Raw genomic sequence first — 18,919 nt, 5'->3', positions numbered from 1 at the left:
TAGAACAGCATCTTGCCCAAGGACACTTCAGCATGCTGGCTGGAGGAGCCGGGGTCTGACACAGACCTTTTTAATTATGCAGCTTCCTCTCTGTTATGGAGCCTTGATTCGGTGTATCACTAATTCACAGTCTCTCACTCATCATTGCACCCTTTATCAGTTGATGGGCTGGACATCATTAACCACTCACAGACAACAGCACTGGTATATTTTTATTGGTAAACTCCCAGCTGACCTCTGAACCCTCTTCTGCCTCAGCTCAAGCAGCTCTCAGCTACTATCCTCTCAGTGGCTGCTTTTTAATGAACCAGGAGTTTTCATAGATCTTTTTTTTTATTATTTTGCACCTTGGACATAGAAGAATGTACAGCAAGATCTAAAATAACATAGATTTATATCCATCGAAAACCTTCAGGGCATGTGATGAGACATGTACTTGTTTAATGCATTACTGTTGTATTTCTGTGGTATTTTATGTTTTATGCTGTATTTTAATGTGTGGTGAGTTTGTTTAGCTGTGTTCTCTATGGGACTTCCTGGTAAAACAAAGGAAGTAATAATCAATAAAAGAATCCTGCTCTACTTCCTGAGCCACAGCCGCCCCAGTGACGTCCTCCCCTCTGTTTTCCAGGTGCAGTACCAGTACGTGTTCAACCAGCAGGAGTTTGCAGCAGAGGAGCTGATCCAGACATCGTCACACTACACTCTGAGGGGGCTGAGGCCCTTTGTGACAGTCAGACTGCGGCTGGTCCTGGCTAACCCCGAGGGCAGCAAGGAGAGCGAGGAGATAGTGAAACAGACAGAGGAGGACGGTGAGTGAAGACATCTCTTCAAATTGTTTAACAGCAAAGTGTATAACACAGCAGTGGTCCAACCTACAGCCAGTCCATAACAGCTTCAGCAACCCAGCAGCTCCGTGTCTGGTCAGCATCTCCTGGGGGAAAAAGCCTCTGGCTCACAGAAGATGGTTCATTTTACTTATCTGACAGCAGCAGCAGCTTGTTTAGAATAAACTGAAGGAGAACTGGCCACCAGCAGAAACGCAGACATCTCCATCAGGGAGCGCGAGATAAGGATGTTACAGTCCAACCCACATGGTGCGACTGACAGGTGCAGAAACAACAGAGCAGCAGGACCTACATTTGGAGAACTGACATTTGTGGTTATTTATTATAACCTGAGGTAACCAGGGGGACGGAGTGTTTCCCATATTACATAAATGATCTTTAAATTCTAAACCTGTCACATTTTTGTTATTAACATTAAATGAAATCAGTAAAATGCTTTTTGTTTCCACATTTGATTATTACCTGCACATCATCAAACAAATTGATGAAACCATCTCAGTGTAGTTTTACATCTCCTCTCCCAGGCTTCTCTCTCATCCGAGCCTCTCGTCTGATTGGCTGACTGTTGTCTGAGCGATCCAGTAAAAATACAGCAGATTTCAGGTAAACACTCAGAGAAACCCAAACCTGCAAGGTTGGATGGTGGGTCCAGGTGGGCGGGGCTTGGGGCATGGCTGAGATCAGTGACTGCTTTGTTGTGACATCACAAAGTTCCAGAAGTCCTGACGGCTGGTTTTAAGGCTCAGTGTCTGAATACAGGCTGTGTGCATTTCTCTGTGGACTGAGGCTTTGATACTTTCACAGTATTAATATAGAACCTAGACCTGCTTTATAATCACAAACACATGGACATCTACCTTTAGACTGGATGGGACCTTCAAGAGCTGGCTGAGACCAAACCAGAGCTCTGAGTTGCCGGGAAGATGTCTTCCATGAATAATATTCTGGTAAATTCTTGCTAACATACCAGAAAAACTTCTGCAGCAGATGATATGGTGGTTCCAGTGCAGCTTGTTATCTTGTTAGTGTGTTTTGATATTTTTCTACCCTTTGGTCTTCAGAAAATCGAATAATGCAACTTAAATTTAGCTGCAGGAACCAACTAAAGCAATGAATGAGACAGGATAGCCTTTAGAGATGCACTAGATCTATAATCACACAGGTTTGATCCCTGCAATATCCAAAATTGCGTAATCAACAGAAATATGCTGTTATTATGCCCCTGAGCAGGACGAGCCATACTTACTGACACACTCCTCGTATTTAAATGCACCCCAGCAGTTGAAATGATTTCAAAACAACATTTTCAGCTCCTGCTTCCTTTCCAGAGGGCTCCATGTTCTACTAAATTCAGAACAGAGTGTTTGCCCCAGCCGCTACTACTAATAATTCACTGCTGCTTCACATTTCTCTCAACAACATGCTTGCGATAAAATGGAATCGCTTGAATCCATTAGAGCGACGCCTGATAAGCAGGATAAAAAAACCTTCTAATGATCCAAAATCTCTCATCTCCTTCCCACCCTCCTCAGGGCTCGCTGTTCTTCTCCTGATCTCATAACTAATATCCTCTGAATTTAGCTTCTGGGGAACATCACATCTTCCTACCTTTACTTGCTGAACACACACACACACACACACAGACTTTGAGTTTGTCTGAACCCTTTTAAAAAGAGTGCTAACATTACTGGGGAGCAGTGATGGCTTTGGGGGGAAGGAAGAAAAAAAGAAGTCTTAATTGTTTTGTTCTTAATTGTTTTTTATTTAACCATCGTTAATCTCCTGGTTGTAATTCAGTAATTAGCGAACAGAACGGCAATTGTTCACACGGAGGCTAATTGCTGTTTGTACGGTAATGGCTTTATAGAGCCGGGGCTCCTGCAAATGAAGCAGCTTCTCTTTCTCTCTCTCTCTCTCTCTCTCTCTCTTTCTCTTTCTCTCTCACACACACAAATACATATATATGATTTTCCTCTATTTAATATTCCTGATGAAATAGAAAATATATCTCAAAATGGGGAATTTGCAATTAAGATATAAAATTGCTATCCTCTCTCTCTCTCTGTCTTGCACAGGACTCATTTTTCTTCGTTTATAGCAGTAATATCAGAATGAGAACTTCTCTGGTTTTAATCATATCCTTTTTAATTGTTTTACCTACTGGAAGCTGCACATTAACACGCACACACAAACACACAAATGTGTGCACAACCTGCCTAGTCACGTTCAGTCACGAGCCCTTCGGCTTTCTCACTGTGACACATCCAGCATTGCTGATTTGACACAGCTGTTATTTTAGGAAATTGTAATTTTTTAAAAAAGTCTTAGTCCAGCGCTGCTTGAAAGTTAAAGATTTCCTCATGTTTACTCCACAAACTGATTTGCTTTTGTTCTGCAGCTAATTACCTCCCAGAGCGTTTTGAAAAGTTCAAATGTCTTCAGAAATACAAGTCAGGGAGGAAGAAATGTCTGAATGAGATTAAAGTTTTACTTTGAATGATGTAAAGTTTCTCATGTGTGGAGATGATTTAAAATAGTTTTATACTCATGTCACAAAAATCATTTACAATCACAAACTTGGAGACAAATAAATAATGGCCTGTCATGTGGATTATTAAAGTTCCTCCAGACATGTTTTAAACTCTGTAAAGATAATTTGAATATTTTATTTAACATGATTTTCTCACATAAAAAGTGAAAGACAAGAAAACTGGTCTGAAGCTCATCTACTCTGAATTCCTGATTGAGAAACCTGGATCAGGCCTTGGCCCCGCCCACCAACTGCTGGCTCCAGGTGTCCAGGTGAAAGAGCAGAGAGGATGAAGATGTTAGAGGAGGAAACATCAGAGAGACTCAGCCTCATGTTGGAGCCTCAGTCAGACCCAGACTCAGATGAGGAGTCTGTTGAGACCAGAATCAGAGACTAGCAGACGGATCAGAACCGTTAGCATAGTTAGCATCTTTTATTTGTTTATGTTGTTTGTTAGCTTGTAACTGGCAGTGGCTGACACAGTGTTAGTGGTTGTGCTAATGCTAACTCTGGCTCTCTGTACTGACAAGGTTTCAGGTGTATTTAGCCCCGCCCCCCGTCCCCACAAGTTGACAGGATTGGTTCCTTCGGTTGTGTGACGTGTGAATCCCTGACTGTCTGAATCTGTTTTGATGAGACTGTCATTGGTTCACTGCAGTTCAAGGTGGAAACACTTAGTCACGGTGTTGACTGATTATTTCACTCATCATGTGTTTTTATTATATAAAAAAATGACACACAAACACACAGATTGTACACATATTTCAAATGCCCACAAAAATTACAGGGTAGTAGTTGTTTAATGATTTCATTGACTTGCTTGTGCACACTGTCAGGTCGGGCTGTGCAGGAGACTATTTAACTGTTGCACACAATGCATGTTTGTGTGTGTATATGTGTGAGTCTGTGTTTGGGTTTTTGTGTCTTCATGTCCATTTTCCTTCCTTGTCCTCCATTTTCCTGCAGCTCATAAAAGCAAAAGGCAATTTCAAGCCACAGACAAACAAACATCCACACAAACACACAGACACTTGCCTCAGAGACAAATGTCATGTCCACTTATTGTACACACCAGCCTATTAACCTAACCATGGAACACCTATTTGTCAGGTAGCTGTCAGGTCAGCTCAACACAGCGGCTTCACCTTCAGGCCTCTATTCATCAAATATGTGTCAGAGGAAGTCGGTGGAGCTGTCTCACCACCAGAATAGAGGCTCTGAGCCTCTCCTCTGATTGGCTGACTGTTTTCTGAATAATCCAATAAAAATTTAGCAGATTTCAGGTAAACACTCAGAGAAACCAAATCAGTGTCTGAATACAGGCTGTGTGCATTTCTCTGTGGACTGAGGCTTTGATACTTTCACAGTGTTAATATAGAACCTAGACCTGCTTTATAATCACAAACACATGGACATTTATACTGTATGAGACCTTTAACCCCTCCAGATCCTCTGCGGCCTGCAAGTGAAGACTGGAATAGCATGAAAACATCTGGATAAATCGCATCACCTGTGTATTGTACCCCACAAACAAAAACAGGGCTCCACTCATAAACACATTGCTCAATAACATTAAAAAATCTGGTTTACAAAGAAAAAGTTAGTGCAAAGTGTTTTTTTTTTTTAAATAGCAATAATAACCTCCAAGCTGCTGATAATGGCTTAATTCATGTTGTTTTAATCTTTCAGGGTAGATATCCTATCAGTGGTTAAGCGCCTCTCAAAGTCAAACAGCAGATATTAAATATTAAAACACAGATCTTAAATCTCTATATTCGTGACATGTTTATATTCTTCTAAACCCTCCTGTTTTCTATCAGAGAGAAAAACTCCTCTCTCTACGAGGACAATCACAGTCATTGAGATTTAATAATCCTTTTATCCTCAGAGTGCGGGGCCTTTTCTGAGATAACAGCATGAGAAAAACAACAATCAGAGACATCAGCTTTTATTATCTGTTTCTCAACAGCTGTCACTTCTCTAAAAGGCAAATTCATCAAAGTGCAGTTAGTTGTGGGAGTGCGCTCGTTTACGGGTTTTTAATCGTTTTAACCATTTATTTGGCCTTATCGAGGATCACAGGATGCTCTCAATCCAGGAACCTCTGAGGAAAGTTTCAAGCGAAAAAAACAGAATGAGAGAAAGATTCACTGTTCATCATTAACTTGGTCTTTGTTGGTGCTGCATTGTTTTATGTTTCCTTAAACCAAATCTTCAACAACATAGATTTTCATCTTAGTATTTCAAAGGCGTTTGACTTTTACAACGCTGCAGGAATGCTGTGTTTGTTGTCGCCTGTTGTTTGTGGAGGCACTGATGTGTTGCTGCAGATGAGACTGTCTGGATGTTAAAAGAAGGATTTTAACATGTTAAAAACCAGGTTTCTGTATCATATAACGTCCTGTGTTTGGGAGCAAACAGTCCCAGCGTCCTAAAAAAGAGAAGGAAAACACAGTCATCTCAAATCATGCAAACTAATTCACGTGTGTCCTGTAATCCTGATATCACAATGTGTAATTTAATCTTAATCCAGTGCAGGAGCACAGCTGCTAACTGCTGCTCTTTATCAACATGTGTTTATTTGGTCCTGAGGAGGAGAATTTAATCTACAATGATGAAATCTGGAACAAGAAGAAGAAGAGAAACGGCTCTGTAAAAAATACTGAGATACCAGGATTACAGCACGTTTCTACATGTGGACATGAGACTAAATGAGGTGTTTCATCCCAAAATCAGATCAACTGAAAGGGAAAAAAAATCTTACAAAATGACTAACAGAGTTAAATTAAAGCTCCACCCAGTGTAAAGGTAGATGTCCATGTGTTTGTGATTATAAAGCAGGTCTAGGTTCTATATTAATACTGTGAAAGTATCAAAGCCTCAGTCCACAGAGAAATGCACACAGCCTGTATTCAGACACTGAGCCTTAAAACCAGCCATCAGGACTTCTGGAACTTTCTGATGTCACAACAAAGCAGTCACCGCCCTCAGCCACACCCGAAGCCCCGCCCACCTGGACCCACCATCCAGCCTTGCAGGATTTGGCTTCTCCGAGTGTTTACCTGAAATCTGCTGTATTTTTATTGGATCACTCAGTCAACCAATCAGAGGAGAGGCTCAGATCCTCTCTTCTGATTGCTTTGGTGGGTTCATTCATTTGTAAAAGCATAAACCTGGCAGCCACTACAGAGACAGGAGAAATTTAAGACTTTTATTTTGCTAAACTGCCACTTAGCTGCTGCAAAATACTCTTTGCTAGCTTCATTATGCATCATGCAAATAATCCCCACCATCACTCATAACCCTCACTCTTAATATGCTTTTTGCTCACAAGTAGCTGCTACAAAGGTTGATGCTCTGAACAAAGAATAAAAGTAAAAATTTCCATAGAAACAACCAACAGCCAGTCTGTTGCTTATCATAATGAGAACATGGATCAGGGCCGATAGAGGAATGAAAGCCAGAGGAGAGGAAACACATTTGAATTGAATGAAGAATCACGGGGGGGGGGGGGGGGGGGGGGGGGGGAGAAAGAGAGCGCTGGTTTAATAAAGGAGGCCATTCATTGTGCAGCACGGTGGAAGTTAATCAAGTTATGATTAATGTGTTACAGCTGCTGTTATCTTTTCAATGAAGCCTGTTTTGCTCTGTCTCGGCCCCCACGGTGCACAGCAACACACACACACACACACACACACATGCACACACGCACACATGCACAGACACACACACAGACAGAAGGACACACATGCAAGTATCCAGTGGATACACACGCAAGTGTGTGAGTCATGATGCATACACATTGAAAAGCAGCATGCCAATGTCAGGGTACACACTGTGAGTCATAGGTGGCTCTCACACACACACACACACACACACACACACACACACACACACACACACACAAAGGCACCCCCCAGACATCCAGGTAGACACTGTGTATCATAAAAGACAAGAGTGTGCACACAAACACACACACACACACACAAAAGTGAGTGATAAGGTGTTGAATAAAAATGGCAGCATCTAATTGTGTTTCTTTGTTAGGGTAATTTGATATGCTCCACAGGCTGGGGCCTTAATCAACACCTTAGAATTACTAATCATAATATTCTTCTGTCAGACTTCTCTGACAGTCTGTGAGACTGTGTGTGTGTGTGTGTCCATATCTTTGACTCACAGGGATTCATGTGGGGACTTTAACCTCTGACTTTGAGATCAAAACATTTTTCAATAATGTTGTTACAAAATGTGGTAACACGGTTTTGTCACATTTTTCTCACCTGGCAAGTGAGTGGTTCCACTGCTGCTGTGCAGTCATCACTGAAAGTGTTTTAAATATTTTATTGTTTTAATAATATGTATAAAAATGAGAAATTGTCCCTGATACCATTAACAATATATAACACCAGCTAACAGTGCACCAACTGCTAAATTAGTTATTTCACTTTTAAAAATATTAACACATTTGTTCTCAGATCTGTGATCTGAAGATGAATTGTGCTAAAAATGTCAAACGCATCGCACACAATGACTCAATTAACCACCGAACTGTGGTCATTTAAATGAACTTCACATCACTTCAGTGCCATCTGTAGGCAAGGCGCCATCAAATGAAGCTAAATTGCACAGAGCTGTTGGGTGCAGCTGTCAGGTTAATATGGTGCACAGTGTGTCCAGTGCGTTACGCAAATGTGTGAATAAATATAAAAATGTAAAGACGTTTAGTTTGAGCAGTGAACTCAGGGAAATAAAGAATTATGCTTCTGTTTTCACCTTTAACTCGTGGCCTTACCTGTGTCCTTCTTTTGTCTGCAGTGAGACAAGAAGACAAAATAATCATAATTACAAAAACAGAAAATTAGCAACCACAATGTAATACAAGAAGAGCAAAGAATAATGTTGTTACTGGTATTAAGCATTTTTAATGTTTTTGAAAACATGATATATAACATAGAAGAAGCTTTTTTTGTGCATGTTTTTACGTTGTGTGAGTGATTGCGAGGGTGTGCTTAAACTTGTTTGGAGATAACTGTGATGCAGCAACGCTCAGCCCAGGACAAATTTCCCTAAGGTGACAATAAAGTAAATCTTATCTTCAGTCAGGCCGTGCAGTTTCATCACTTACAAAAAGTAGCAGGAATGCTTTGAACCCCCCATCCCCTCACCCCCCCACAAATCCCACACCGGAGGTCATCCTAAAGCTGCTTGATGTTTTGGAGAAAGATGGATAATGGCTCCAAGCTCTGGAGCGTAAGAGGAGACGCTGTGGAGCATTTCTGCTGGATTCAATCTGCAGCTGCAAAAAGCTGAATGTTCACAATGTTCAGGAAACTTTCTCACCTGAGACAAAGGAGAAATTAAAGCTGTCTGCCTTCAGTGGGAAGTCTCATCCGCAACGGTGCAACAGCTGATCGAGCTTAACTTCCTCCATCAGCAACACTATGCACAGCAAACCAGCAAACAGATTAAAGGTCAGAGGTCACGGCAGAAAATATTCCTGCAACTGCCAAATGATGGTGAGGATGAAAGTGAGGAACAAAAATAAGAAGTCAGGAGAGGCAGCAGATTCACAGACACACACACACACACACACACATTTTAACACGTTGCAGTTATTCGTCCTTCGTGGCCTTGTCTGTCTCCTTCTCCTCAACACTGAGAACAATTCACACCCCTCAGTGTGTGTGTGTGTGTGTGTGTGTGTGTGTGTGTGTGTGTGTGTGTGTGTGTGTCTTTGCAGACTGTTGTGTGTCTTTGTTCTAGTGCTAGGTGTGGATGTGCTGGTGTGTAACTGTGTGTGAATGTGTGTGTTTTTGACAGTTTGACTCCCTCACGAGGAGTCTGACACTTCTCTGTTTGTAAGCCTTCGTGAAGCCTGTGTGGCAGCCTGAAAACACACACACACACACAGTTACTAGGTAGATTTTTCTATAATGAGTGAAGAGTCTGTGTGCAGCAGTGAACCTGTCTGCCCCTCGCGGTTTGCGTGAATGGCAGGAGAGATGTGCAGCGATGTCGTCATGACGCTGCTCAGTAAATATCTGCAGACACGGACAAATCCAGGACTTTTTCTGGCTCCAACACATTTGATTTGAAATGTAACATGACTATTGTGCTGACGTTCACTTTTTATATAGTCACACTTAAAAATTTTATCCAGTGTATTCAACTCATCCAACCTGGACAACCCTGATACGACCCATGGGAGTTTCTCCTGTCGTAGCGTCCCTGTGGCAGCAGGTGTCCCACACCTGGATGGTCTCAGTGTGTTATACAGTCCAGTTATCCTCAGTTCCCAGTGACCAAAATTTATGCTACAACTGGCTGCTGAGCAGAACTAATGAAGGTTTGTACTGATTGTAGGTAGAACATTTGCTCTCTGTTGCCACATGGCCCAGATGATAGCAGATGATGGTGAGACTGAGAAATCAGAATAAATCACGTGTCACCTGAGGACAGCTGCATCACAGCTCTTGCAGCCATGACAAGGAGGGGGACACACCTTTTTAAACATTAACACAGGTAATTTATATAACAGAAGACTCTCAAAGCATGGAGCGTGAATGGCAGAAGGATCAGTGTGAGGTGCAGGGTGTGTGTGGGTGTCGGATGCACAGGATAAACAAAGGATAACTGAAGAATCTCAGGCTGCCACATCACCAACAGGGTGCCTGAGAGAGAGAGAGAGAGAGAGAGAGAGAGAATGATTAACGGGGCCTTGGATTTATAGGCTGGTGAACACAGGGCCCAGGTGTCACCAGAAGGCACCGATGAACATGCTGCAGGTACCAAGATGAATTACACAAACAGCAGGGATCGCCACAGTGCTAAACCTCAGCCACTGCAAAACATGTGCAATCAAATATCAAATATGAAACTTTTAGAAAGTTTGTTATTCCGTCCAATTAAATTCTTTCTTTTCCCTGAAATCAGTGGAGTGTGTAGAAAAAGGACTGCAGCTGCTGTAGTTTTCCTCTGATGTGGCTTTGAACAGCCTCAAATTAAAGCCTAAAGTTGACACTTCAATCTCAAAGTCATTGTTTCATTTCAAGTGCAAGTTGATTAAAGAGGCAGAACAACAGAAAAACACAGTCTCACTGTGCAAACAGGTACAAACCGCACTGAGACCCTGAACTGGAAACCACAGCTTCTAGACATCAGGTGAAAGTTTTCTCCTGACAGGAGGCCACCGGCCCGTTGACATTGAATTAGTAATTGACTTTGTAAGCTAATAAACTTTTCGTTTGAGGTATTCCAACCAAATGAGTTTGATTTGAATGCAGGGCTCCCGGCTGCGAGTCAGAAAATGTGCCCACCGCCCGAGAAAATCACAGAGGCTGCTCCAGTTCTGTCTCAGCAGTTGTTCCATTATTCACCGTCCACAGGGCTGCTTGAAGATTTATCTCTACACGACATCATTACAGCTTGTCTGTCTCCTGTTCGGCTAAGGATGAGGCTGCTTTAATTTCACCATATTACAGCAATACCTGAGAGTGGAAGCTGGTTGTGGTTAAACTTACCTTGACGTGTGTTGTGAAGCATCAGAAAGCTGATTATGAACCCAGCAGAAGCTCTGATGAACTTTTCTCACACTGCATTCGTCGGGAGATTATGTTCAACAGAAAGTAATAATCTACAACATTTTCATGTAATTGAGCAACTGATGAAGACTTAACTCAAACCATGTCTCATATTAAAAATGTCTCTCAGCTGCATTTCTGTCTAGTTTTATAAAACCTCAATCAACAGTCTGTGTTGGATGCAAAGAAGCTGAGTTCAGTTCTTGTCAGCAAAAACTAATATATACTACAAATGAAAATCCAGCCTTTCGCAATATAAGAAATGTAATAGAATATCATGTCATACTTAATTATTGTAAATGTCATTCATTGTAAATTTCTCTGAATCTCATCCTGCCTCACAGGAAGAAAAAAAAACAAAATTAGATTTTGGGAAACTCAATGTTCCTGATGAGTAGGTTCCCAGATATTTGAAGCTTGCTAACTGCTGCAGTTAAATAACAGAATTAAATTATTAGGAACTGAAGTGGAATTTAATATACACCTTCTTCTTTCCTTTCTTCCTCACTTCTTCCTCTCCTCCACTTTCATTCTACCCTCTTCCCCTGCCTGTTGGTCTTTAAAGGTTCTGGTGTTTTATCTGGAGTGTTGATCTCCATCAGAAGATATATCTGTGGTTTTAAGAACCAAAAACCATCTCAGTGTAGTTTTACATCTCCTCTCTCAGGCTTCTCTCTGGAGCTCTAGTAACAACAGGTCAGTCAGCCAATCAGAGGAGAGGATCTGAGCCTCTCAAAAATTATAGCAGATTTCAGGTAAACACTCAGAGAAACCAAAATTGGATGGTGGATTCAGGTGGGCGGGGCTTGGGGTGTGGCTGAGGGCAGTGACTGCTTTGTTGTGACATCACAAAGTTGCAGAAGTCCTGATGGCTGGTTTTAGGGCTCAGTTTCTGAATACAGGCTGCGTGCATTTGAAAAACCCTTTTGCAGACAACAGCAAGTTACACCCTGAAAATGATGAGTGTCAATCAAGATCTGGATCACGTACAATGGCACAGTTGTCTCTGCTGTGTTTTTGTGGCCTTTTCTTTGGAGGGAATAAAAAACAAAACTGCCAAAACTTTTGCTGCACTGAGTAGAGACTGTGAATTTGAGCACTTACTGTATTTATGTTCTAATGCATCGTAATGTGTGTGTGTGTCTGCAGTGCCTGGCTCTGTACCGATGGAATCTCTGCAGAATACACCCTACGAAGAGAGGATCTACATGCAGTGGAAAGCTCCCAATGAGACCAACGGGGTCATCACACTGTACGAGGTCAGTCAAAGCCTTTTAACAAGCACCTGATTCAGGTTATTGGTTTAAATCACAACTTGGAGGTGGATAGATAATATTATCTACAATCAGCATGTAGGACATTAGTATTTACTGCGACATTCAAAAGAGAGCTTTTTATTTTTTAACAAACACTGATAACATTTTGGATTGAAAGCATTGGGCTATGACTGTGTGTAGCAGAGGGTTGCAGGTTTGATCCCAGGTTTAATGCTGATCTCACATCCCAGATCTCTCATTTCACCTCCACTGGCCTCTCAGCAAGGTTTTTTTTTGCTGTATTACAACTGCAGCAGAAACACCAGCATCTGTCTGTCTGCCCTCATACCACAAACTGCTCAGAAGCAGAGACGGAGCAGCTGGACGAGCTGGACGTGAGAGATGGAGGACGAGGCAGAGGGAGAGTGGATAGGAAGAGAATTGATTTGCACGCAATTTTATGACACAGATATGACACAGATAATAAGGGAAGAGAAGGGAGATGGAAAGAGAAACTTGTTGAGCAGCTTTTTCAAGTGAACAGGAACAATGAAGCATGTGAGAGAGGGAGGAAGGAATCCAGTTAGAAGTAAGAGGAGATAAGTCAAGGGTAAGTGAGAATGAGAGCGAGAGTAAGAATAGAGGTGTAAGACCCTGACTCTGTTCACTCTGCAGCTGGAACTGTTCAGATTGTGAATTTTAACTTGAATGTGATGTTTTCTAATCAGTGTCAAGACCAAAAAGCTGCATTGAATCACATACTTTCCTCCTGTTTGAAGATTCCTGGTTGTGATCAGTTTATTTCAAGTTTATAAATGTATTACAGTGGAACAACTGCCCAGTCCCACCACACCTGACACACCTGCTGCAGCAGGTCCCCCAACCTGAATGACCAGCTGTCCCCGACTGATACAACCCATAGGAGCACCTCCTGAAATAGCGCCCCGACCAGACCTTTGTTGTCATGGTTACTAACAAACATCTTGATAAATGTATGTAGTGGTTATTGTTTAATTAGGTTTAGTCACAAAAACAGAGCCTGTCCTCCTGTAAGCAGCTGAGTATGGCGTCCTCTGGTTACAGTAACCTGGTTATTGTAACTCTAACCCTGCTCTGGTTGTGGAACAGACATGTAAAAGAACAGGAAACAAACAGCTGTCTCCCATGTTCATCATTATACACACACACATGTGATTGAAGAACATCTGTTTCCAACATCGATGGGTTTATTTTTCTGCTGTAACATCTCCCACTGTTCTGGGGAGGTTCAGTCAAAGTTTTGGGAACTTTGCTCCATTTGGCCATAAATGAGGTTGGACATTAAGATTCCCTTCAGTGGAACGAAGGGGCTCAGCCCAAACCATGGACAGCAGCTCATAAAGAAAACATGAATAAGGATTTCTTTAGCATTGCTGTGGTAAGAAGTCATGTCATAGGGTCATTTTTCTGAAGTATAGTTGTTATATTTTTGAACATTCATCAATTGAATCAAGACTCAAAACAGGACAGTTGTTTGAAACTATGTGTAAGACCTCAGGTAAGGAAACTGTAGCATTTGTCATATTTAGCATATCACTGTCAGGTCATATTGGTATGAAATATGTGTTATATCCAGGAATAGAGATGAACACTCGCATGAAGTTAGAAATGAGCAGGTGTGACTGTAACTTCTGGTGGAGGGAGAAAAGTGGGGAGAGTGGAAGAGAGACTCCTCCCCTGACACTCCTTAAGACAATGTTTGGGAGTTAGTGAGATAGAGAGACAGACCCAGGAAGTGGGTGTACATTGTGTGTGTGTGTGTGTGTGTGTGTGTGTGTGTGTGTGTATGTGGTTATAGACGGTTTATTTGGGTTGAAGTTGAGTTGAGCCCTCTATCTAATGAATTATTGACCTGTTCTCTGTCTCCTGTCTGCCTCTTGTATCACTGCATCAAGGAGCTACCTCACACCAAGACCTGGCAGGGCTATTAGTGTGTGTGTGTGTGTGTGTGTGTGTGTGTGTGTGTGTGTGTGTGTATGTGTACTTGTACTTGCTACATAGTAAGGACCAAAAAAAGTATTTTACTAACAGAGTGAGGACATTTTGGGAAAGTGAGGACATTTTGGCCGGTCCTCACTTTTTGAGACACCTTCAAATCACATGTTGAGGGTTCAGACTTGGTTTTAGAGTTATGGTTAGAATTAGGTTTAGGTTAAGGTCAGGGTCAGGGTCAGGGTTAGGCTCTCAGGTGTGATGGTTAAGGTTAGGGTAAGGGTGTGTGTGTGTGTGTGTGTGTGTGTGTCTGTGTAGAGTTTGAAAAACCTCTATGTATTTGAGCCCAGGACAAAAAGGTTTTACTTTCCCCATTTTTCTCCTCTTTTTCTCAGTTTTAAATTATTTTTATTTCCAATTATGAAACACATGTTGTCTCTTCAGTATCTTATTTTATTTATTTGTATTAGAGTTTCCCGTATTTTACACTTTTCCCATGTTTTATCTGGAGTGTTTATCTTCATCAGAAGATATATCTGTGGTTTTAAGAACCAAAAACCATCTCAGTGTAGTTTTACATCTCCTCTCTCAGGCTTCTCTCTGGAGCTCTAGTGACAACAGGCCTCTCTTCTGATTGGCTGACCATTTTCTGAGTGATCCAATAAAAATATAGCAGATTTTAGGTAAACACAAGCAAATCCTGCATCACAAAGTTCCAGAAGTCCTGACGGCTGGTTTTAAGGCTCAGTTTCTGAATACAGGCTGTGTGCATTTCTCTGTGGACTGAGGCTTTGATACTTTCACAGTATTAATATAGAACCTAGACCTGCTGTATAATCACAAACACATGGACATCTACCTTTAGACTGTGTGGAGCTTTAAATTTTATTTTATTTCTGATATATGAATCTAAACTCTCTGCTCTAATTATCTTCTGATGTCTCAAACTTAAGTGAAAAGTTTTCTTCTAGCCTGTACTAGAGCTATACTTAATAATTTTCATTATTGATTAATCTCGTGTTTTTTCAATTAAGCATTCAGTCTAAAAAATTAAAATAAATCAAATTAATTCAATTTCTTGTGATGGTTGAATCCAGTACCCAAAGGTGTTTAAATTACAATCACATGAAACAGAGAAAAGCAGCCAATTCTTTGAGAAGCTGGAAGCAGAAAATGTTTTGGATTTTTTTTTTATATGTATTTTTATTTACTACACTTAAAGGCGTGGGGCATTAATGGGAGGTGTTTGCATGGCAGCTTTATTCTTTACCTGTCAATTTGTCTCTTTAACATGTGTGGAACATTGCTAAGAGGAAGCTGGTTTGACCCACCTCACTTTACACTTCACCTTTGCATTGAAGTTGTGTTTCTATGGAGGGCAACACAACTTCTAACACTTTGAGTGGATTATAAATAGTTACAAACATTTGCTGGTTTGCTTCTTTGCCATTTTATATATTTACAAAAGCAGCTTTTCAGCTCGACTGATAGTTATAGATATATTTTGTGTTTTATCTGCTGTTTTCAAATCATCTCACACAACCTCACACATCTTGTAACACAAGCACATCTTATTTTGGCGGCATCTTCCTCCCATATAATTGCCTCTATTTTCTCCTGAGCCCTTTCTACCTTCTAACATCAATCTCCAGTCTCTCTCCTCTTTCCACGTAGTACAAAGACCACTCAGTACCATCTCTGAGACCTCCATTAGCCCTCGACCTGGAGCTTAAAAAACACTCTGCAGTGTATGAACCTCATGGGACCATCATTGGTTTTGCAGTTATTTTTTTTTTTGTGTGGGTTTCATTAATATGAATCTAAGCTCTCTGCCCTCTCCGCCCGGTGGAGGCGGCACGACTCGGCATCATCTGTTAAACATATCAGAGCCTCAACACAATGCCCTGCTATTAGAGATAATTACTATAATTGCAGCTATTGACAGGATTAAAGGCATCATCTGCAACATCTAAAGGGGCTCTTGTCATGTCCCATCCTGCTCTGTTGTCTCTTGTGTTTTCATTTTTTTTTACCCTCCCGCGTATCCCTCGCTTTTCTGGACAGGTGAATTACACCTAGAACAATGAGAGGGAAGGGGGGAAGAGGTGGTGTGGGGGTGGAAGGGGGTTAGATATATGGGTGGAGGTGTAGAATGTGAGGAGAGATAAGGAGAGTGAGAAGAACGAAGGGAGAACTGCAAGAGGAGATAAAACACATCAAGTGAGCAGTTGGAAATGTGTCAGACGGAGACAGTGTTCATCCTATGGCACGATTACATGAATTAATTCAGTGTGCAAATATGATCACTTCATCTCCTTTATCTATTACTATAATTGCAGCTAATTACAGGATTAAAAGGAAACATCTGGGTGAGATCTAAAGGGACCAAGCCCCCCCCACCTCACCGCTACTCTCCCTGCCGCCTCTCACTCCCTCTTGTCCTCTATTCATCTGAGAAAGGATAAACGATGTCTGGGGAAAACATGATGGAGGGGGGAGGAAGTTTTAGGTGAGGACAGAGGAAAATGTTGATGATAATTTAAAGAACAAAATCTCGAAGAACAAAACTATCACTCTTTTTTTCATGGATGAACAGCAAGAGTGATTATTCTATTCTGAAAGTCTCAGGATCTGCCACCGCTGCAGTTCCATTATTGCTATTCATGTCACAAAAACTGTTTACGATCACAGAATTATAGCCAAGGAAATAATGGCCTGACATGTTATTTAGACACAGAATGTGGATCCTTAAATGCTGTAACCTATGATCCTGTCATATCCCATTCTTTCAATTCCACAATTCCCATTTAAGACCCAAGATTTAAGGAGTAAACTGCAGAACACACTTAAGTACCAGAAACTTCTGGAGCTTGGGCGATGCAGTGACAGCAGATCAGTCCAACTTTAATTAAAGGTTTTCTCACATTTTCTCACAACGGTTAGCGTAGTTAGCATCTTTTATTTGTTTATGTTGTTTGTTAGCTTGTAACTGGCAGCGGCTGACACAGTGTTATTCGTTGTGCTAATGCTAACTCTGGCTCTCTGTTTCATGTGTATTTAGCCCCACCCCCCGTCCCCACAAGTTGACAGGATTGGTTCCTTAGGTTCTATGATGTATGAATCCCTGACTGTCTCAATCTGTTTTTATGAGACTCTCATTGGTTCACTGCAGGTCAAGGTGGAAACACTCAGTCATGTCGACTGATTATTTCACTCATCATGTGTCTTTATTATGGAAAAACATCATGTGCACGTTAACAAGGTTAAAAACTTGCTTTTCATCAAAGGGGGTCTTTGACCACTGTGAACTATAATTGTGTCACATCCACTTTTTAAATTCCTAAGTAAGATCTAAAATTTCTAAATATAAATAAACAGCAAAACTAACACACTCTTTAAGCACCAGAAGGTTTTGGAGATTGGAGAACCCAGTAAGAGCAGATTAATCAACTTAATGCAAGGTTTTCCTGCAAGCTTCTTAAACTGGCATTTAATTGGCACTTGATCTGATCAGCATGTCATCCTCAGCTGACATTTAGCCCTGGTCATGCAGGAAATCTCCATCCCGCCCTCCGCTCTGGGTTGGTCACTGTGAACTACTACTCCAAAGTAACGAATGCGAGTGGCGAGTTTGGGAGGATCTGGACATCGTGGACTTTCCTTTTTCCTACTTAGATTAGATTGGACTAAATGAGATGCAGGATTTTCACTCTGATCTTCTTTAACTGGTGTGCTGCAGTTTAATTGGCTCTCAGGCTGGTCAGTCGAGCTGGTCGTTGGGATTTAGCTGCACTTAGGTGGATTTCGCAATGTTGGGCTTGAATACATAAGTTTGTGCTGTGGGTATTTTAAACAGACAGATATGTCTTGTGTTTAAAAACAGAGCAGCTTTTGATCTGTAATGTCAGTTTTCTATAATAAACTTGACAAAAAGTTTCTTTCCAATAAAATACTTATCATTTTCATGTTGTATTGACGCTGCAGGGACAAAAAGCCACGATTGAACCAAAACAGCTGTGAAAATAAACCTAGCTGGATGCACAACTGAAGGCCTCCACTCTAATTGGTCTAAATGAATGCACGCCGTCTCCCGTGTAAGATATAGTGGTTACTGAACTGAGAGCAGATGAACACTCACACACACACACACACACACACACACACACACAGAGCATGACCTTGTCAATCCCTTCTTTGATGCCTCATCAAACCATTCAAGCCTCGCAGGTCGCCCCCGTTAGCTAGCCTCCCTCCCCGCTGGTTCTTTGTGGAGTTTCTCCTGAACTCCTGCTAGCTTAACAGATGCTGATGCTAACATCGATTAGAATGAAGTGGAGTGAATCATGAGATTCAGTTCAATCCAGTTCTACTCTGTTTGAGGACATTCATTTTCATCCATTTCCCTTGTTTTGTATGAAAACATAGGGAAAGGTAAGAACTCACATTCTTAATTAGTGAAACTGATCTGAATTGGAAGCTGAGAATTATAATTCTTTGTACTGTGGAGGCCAAAAGTCTCCTCAGCACTTGCTTGTCATTGACATAAAAAATCATCTTCTCTAACTAAAAGCAGGTAAGCATGTGGTGTGGAGCCTTTCTAGGACTCAGAAGTGGGCTAATTAAGCATATATATTTATAATATCTCCTCAGCCTACAGAACTGGAAGAGTTGGACTTTGCTGTACATAAATAAAACTTTCCATAAAATGCATATAAATCTTCTGTTTGTCTA

General features: G+C 41.3%; 1 protein-coding gene across 4 annotated transcripts in view; it reads left to right on the top strand.

The window, feature by feature from the left end:
• The window catches only part of ptprt (protein tyrosine phosphatase receptor type T), a 317,399-nt gene that overhangs the window by 142,800 nt on the left and 155,680 nt on the right, over positions 1-18,919 (top strand). For all 4 annotated transcript variants that reach the window (XM_071493994.1, XM_071493993.1, XM_071493992.1 and 1 more), the window contains exons 10-11: positions 632-812; positions 12,111-12,220. In XM_071493994.1, coding sequence (XP_071350095.1) covers positions 632-812; positions 12,111-12,220 — 291 coding nt within the window. The remainder of the gene's footprint in view (positions 1-631; positions 813-12,110; positions 12,221-18,919) is intronic.

The sequence above is a fragment of the Trachinotus anak genome, unplaced genomic scaffold (genome assembly GCF_046630095.1).
Source record: "Trachinotus anak isolate AG129_WGS33_773 ecotype Australia unplaced genomic scaffold, CSIRO_AGI_Tana_v1 ptg000013l, whole genome shotgun sequence".
NCBI lineage: Eukaryota > Metazoa > Chordata > Actinopteri > Carangiformes > Carangidae > Trachinotus > Trachinotus anak.
The sequence above is the reverse complement of the archived record's forward strand: the minus strand, read 5'-3'. Positions and strand labels throughout refer to the sequence as shown.